Source organism: Lactuca virosa, chromosome 7, assembly GCF_052849685.1.
Source record: "Lactuca virosa cultivar CGN04683 chromosome 7, Lactuca_virosa_CGN04683_v6, whole genome shotgun sequence".
Taxonomy (NCBI): Eukaryota; Viridiplantae; Streptophyta; class Magnoliopsida; order Asterales; family Asteraceae; genus Lactuca; species Lactuca virosa.
In genome coordinates this window covers 76,870,509-76,876,229 of record NC_136432.1, presented here as the reverse complement: position 1 = coordinate 76,876,229, position 5,721 = coordinate 76,870,509, and the positions used below count along the sequence as shown (strand labels likewise).

Here is a 5,721-nt window from a genome sequence, read left to right as displayed (position 1 = left end):
CTATACAATGTTAATTAGTAATGTATTTGATACATTTTAACGATGTTTATTAGTTTTATTGTAATGTTATTAGTTTTGTGGTTGAATATCAATATTATTATAGATTTAATGTAATGGATTTTTTCAATATTTTGGACAAAAAAAAACAGTAGTTTTTATAAACTTTTACTTTTTTTTTAAAGAAAAAAGTATTTAGCAACAAATTACCGACGAAAATATCCGTCACTAAAAGCATCATCGGAAATATATTGGTAAATTGGTCAAACAAGGTCAAACGTGCTTCTATCACTATTCCGTCAGTGATTCTACCGATTCAGTTAGTAAATTATCGGTGTTTCGTCGATCATCCGTCGGTAAAATTACCCACGAGCTGAAATGTGACGCTCTCAAATCCGTCAGTAATGTCCTTTACCGACGGAATACCAATGGATTCTCCATTGGTATTTCCTGTTTTTCTAGTAGTGTAAGTTAGGGGTGAACATAGTTCGGTTTTTCGCTAAAAGCAAAACCGAACAAAAAATTTCGGACAAACGAAACCGTCGATTTTTTTTGGCTTTTGGTTTTATATTTCGGTTTTTTGGTTTTTTTTTGGTTTTTCAATTAATAAATTATTAGACTCTCGGCTTATTGGATTTTAAAACCTCATACTTATTTAATATATACTTCAATACAAATGTGCAATATGTTTTATCCATTTAAACAAAATGGAAATTACTATAAAATAAAAAAATTTGGTGCCTACTTTTATATGTTTTCTCATTTACAAATAATCATTGGTTGAGTTAACTATTTTCTTTCATTTGTAGTATCAAAAAAATTTCACTTTTGAATCTCACAATGATATGGGCCAAATGTATGTGATTTGAATTTTTTTAGACTTTTAACCTTCTAACCTCTGCTATCATATATGCGCTTCATCTACATCATAAAATACTAAATTTTATTATAATATTTATATATAGAAGGACGTCATTTTGTGTATTTCGGTTCGGCTATGTTTTTATCGATTTCTAGATATAGAAAAACCAAACCGAACCTAAAAAATTGGTTTTTCTAAAAACAAAAACCAAACCATCGGTTTTTCAAATGGTTCGGTTTTGGTTTGGTTTCGGTTTTTTACACACCCCTAGTTGTAACTTGTAAGTTGACAATATGATTAACGAAAGACAAATAAACTAATTTTGTGATTATAACTCACAATAAAAAGTTGAATGTATTTTAAGAATCATTTTGATACTAAAAAATCAATATGAAAGTGATGAAGGAAATAAACGCAATCGAATATAAAGCATTCAATGCAATCTAAGAAACGTTTTAAATAACGTAAATTAATGTATAGAGAAAGATAATAGTATCGTCTAATCTAACAAAACTAATATTATCCGCAAATAAGCATCCGTTGATCCAATTATGTAAGATCATACTTAACCCTATTAACAACATAATACCATAACATGGAAGATGGAACAATCATTAGAGCGTTAAGAGAAACTTAAATTTATTAAAAAAACTTACTTACATTGAGACCCTTAGTTTCTGCTGAATCCTCACATTTCATGATCTCATCATCCATGGCTTCCAAATAATCATAGATCCCATCTTTAGTGATTAAATCTTTCCTTCAGAATGATTTCCTATACCCTCACGAGTGTGTATATCTTTGATCTATCTTACCTTTAGTTTTTTTTTTTTAATGGAATCAGGTTTAATTTCCCCCTACTCGAGCGTTTCTTAGGTAATTGCTCATCTGTGATCCAAAAATCTTCCACTCCTTTCTCCCACATCCCCCATCTCCACTTCACTCTAGGCCACCGAGCCATGCACCTATCAATGAAACCTGTCGATAAATGAGCAGCAACATGATGACGGTGGAAAAGTAAAGAGACATCTACCAAGTTGATGCATTGGTCTAACACACAAGCAACAAAGGAGAAAGTCAACGAAGGGTTATCCATCAATAAATACCCACAAAATGTTTTCAATCCTTTCATCCCATCACAAGAGCCATACCACACCTCAAATTCCAACCAAGCCCTTGATTTAATACATAAAGATGTCATGCTCGGGAAAACACAAAACAATTCCTCTAGGGTAAATTTGAAATTTCCAAGTTCCCATTTAATTGCAACTTGTATATCCAGCGTCAGATTCTCTACTTTTTCTGTAAGCGGAAACTTATTAAGTAAGGAGCGAATGTTTGTAGAATCAAGAAACAGTGTTTTCAAATTCTCAAAACTTTTTGTTGTGAATTCGTACATATCATGATGAATGATAAGATGCAAGTAAGACAACGTAGGAGCTTCAACATACAGTACAGTGGGCCATATACACTCGAGTCTGAGTGTGATGAGCTTGGGTGTGATTAGAGTTAAAGATTGTGGTGCAGTAGTTACAGTCCAGTGACAGGTTTTGAGGTTGAGAAGGTGAATCATAGGTAGGTTAAGTCCTCTCACATCTATCAATTTAAGAACTTGAAGATTTGTAAAGCACTTATTCACTTGGCTTAGGTCCTTGTCATCTAATCCTATGCTTTGAAGTGTCAAACTTGTTAGCATTGGCATTGGATTTAACCAAACCGCAGAAAGCCATGCATGCTTCACCTCTAATTCAACAAGATTGTGACCTGCATCAACAAAAACAACAAACAATGATAAAGCAAACCTTAAATTTAATTGAGGTTACCAAATTAGCTAGGAACAATTTTATAATAGAGTAAATTACACGAATGATCCCTATGGTTTGGGGTAATTTGCGTGCTTGGTCCCTAACTTAATTTTTTAACTCGGAATGTCCCTACTGTTTGTTTTTGTTACGCGCTTGGTCCCTACTATTTGTTTTTGTTACACACTTGGTCCTTGTCTTACTTAAAAAGACTACTGTTTAAATGAGAAAAAAATGGTGGAGTATGTAAGGTAAGATGAGAGGGTGGGGTTGGGGGTGTGTTTATTTAAATAAATTAAAAAAATCGAGCGCAAAATAGTCTTTTTAGGTAAGACAGGGACCAAACGCATAACAGAAATAAACAGTATGGACCTTCCGAGTTAAAAATATAAGTTAGGGACCAAACATGCAAATTACCCTAAACCATAGAGACCACTCGTATAATTTACTCTTTATAATATATACCACAACATCAGGACTTTTTAATATGGTCAAATATCATGTATAAATAGGTTCACAATCACTACCCCTTAAAAGATTAGGAACTAATCTTAGCATTTAATTTGATCAATCTTCCCTAATAAATAAATATCTTTTTGCCACATGTTACATTCTCATTTATTTTGCCACATGTAATTTTATGGTTATTTTAAATTAATTTTTATTCCACATGTCATTTTATGGCTTTTTTTCATTTTATTAAATTCCAGATAATATTTAAATACAATAATAAATGCATATCAATTTCATTAATGAACTTTCCTTTTAATTTCAAATTACTAAATTAAAGATTCATTAATTTTCTTTATTTATTTATCTAAATTATTTGTTTAAATTTAAAAGAAAAAAAACATTTTAATTTTTATAATTCAATATTTTCTCACTTTTCTTATAAATTCAACTTCTCAAATGTTTAGAATTTTATATTTAGTTTTTTCTTTTAAATAAATTCATTAATGAACTTTCCTTTTAATTTCAAATTACTAAATTAAAGATTCATTAATTTTCTTTATTTATTTATCTAAATTATTTGTTTAAATTTAAAAGAAAAAAAACATTTTAATTTTTATAATTTAATATTTTCTCACTTTTCTTATAAATTCAACTTCTCAAATGTTTAGAATTTTATATTTAGTTTTTTCTTTTAAATAAATTCATTAATGAACTTTCCTTTTAATTTCAAATTACTAAATTAAAGATTCATTAATTTTCTTTATTTATTTATCTAAATTATTTGTTTAAATTTAAAAGAAAAAAAACATTTTAATTTTTATAATTCAATATTTCCTCACTTTTCTTATAAATTCAACTTCTCAAATGTTTAGAATTTTATATTTAGTTTTTTATTTTAAATAAACTAATGTAATACATGGGTGTCACACCTAGTAGCTAAATATAAGGAGGTGGCATAAGATGTAAGCAAAGAGAAATTTAAACCCACTTCTATAACACATTAAACTTGATCGACATCATAAAGAGATGACCCTAATGTTAATTCTTCAACCAGTTTATTAGGACTGTTGATATATAACCAAAATTATACTGATTCTCATTTGAACTGATCATTGTATAAGAAAGTAGGCCAAACATTTACAATTAACTTGCAATGGACTATATATATTTAATTTGACAAGTACAGCCAGTTGATATTAAAACCATAGAAAGCTACACAATTTCCGTAGCTGAACATTAGATCACTGACATTGATTTTATCATCTCACATCACTAAAAAGATGAACATATCATCTAACATATCACATATAACATATCATGCCAGCATATAAACATATCATCACATACTGTCAGACATATCTGGGGTGTCTGACCTACCCTTCGGTCCTAACAACCGAACTCTACTACTATCACATATAACATATCATGCCAGCATATAACACATCAGGTAGTAGCAAAACTAGATGATATCACAAAGACAATCATCTAACATACAACTCCTACCGGTGGGCCGACATTGTGGCCGTAGACCCACCGCTACTGGAAGGTAACTCACCTCGTACGAGTAGCTGCTGATAATCTGTGCGGGAAATCTCCGTCCGCTGCTACTCCGGAAATCCTCCGGCTACAATCCCCACAAACACACAGTTAGAACTGATATCTACTCTTAGGGTAAAATGACCATTTTACCCCCAACCAAGTCCAAGTCAAAAGTCAACTTCTAGTTGACCGGACTCGCCGAGTTGGGCCGTCAACTCGTCGAGTAGAAGCGGGATCATATGTTATCTCCCTATCATAATCCATGGTAGTCGGTTTGCCTTTATTCGGTAAGATCGCTCTTTCAAACTTAATATTTTTGGCTTTGCCTCAGACTTTCCTACGTGCACGTTGCTCAACTACAAATATAATTAAAAATTATTAGAAATGGTATTTAATTTATAATAACTGAATAAAAATAGTAAATAAAAATGCATAATAAGACTTACGGTCCTGCTCATGATGATCAACACCTCTACCACCTAAGAAAGGTGGGTCCACGACCCATAACAACAACCATAGTATACACAAACAAAAGCCATATTGACAACATTTCCTGAAAAATTATAAGATATATAGATATAATTTTTATTACAAATACACATTACATATAAATAAACATTTACATAGGAATAAACATTTCTATTTAAACTAGGAATCCAAATAAAGTTCATATTACAAACACGCATTTCCTTAAAAATATTCTAATCAGAATCTTCCTTATATCCTTCAGTGTCTTCTTCGGTATCATAATCAGAATCGGTATCATCGTAATCAGTCTCGCAATCAGAAAAATCATTGACTCTACCAGTTGGCAGAGGAACTTCAGTTGCACTTTCTGCATCAACAATGACTCTAGGAATGTTTTGAAAGTATATGCTAAAATCAATAAAAAGTAGAGCATCAGATGAAGAGATATTTTGAAGTACGTCGACATTCTCTACATTTTCGTGTGAGCCATTGTCAACATTGTGGACAGGGTCATTGTAAACAAGTTGGACACGATCATCGTTTGATGGTAGATCCCAAATACTTCGATGATTAACATGCTCAACAACATACCGATGGTTA

At 31.2% G+C, this 5,721-nt stretch overlaps 1 protein-coding gene across 1 annotated transcript; it reads right to left on the bottom strand.

Moving 5' to 3' along the window:
- Positions 1-1,676: 1,676 nt before the first annotated feature.
- Positions 1,677-5,290, bottom strand: LOC145126803 (F-box/LRR-repeat protein At4g29420-like). Its single transcript, XM_079062099.1, has 4 exons — positions 5,277-5,290; positions 5,100-5,206; positions 4,995-5,009; positions 1,677-2,623 (listed from the first exon to the last, which is right to left on the bottom strand). Exons 1-4 carry the CDS (start codon positions 5,288-5,290, stop codon positions 1,677-1,679), a joined length of 1,083 nt encoding a protein of 360 aa, XP_078918225.1.
- Between the last annotated feature and the right edge of the window lie 431 nt (positions 5,291-5,721).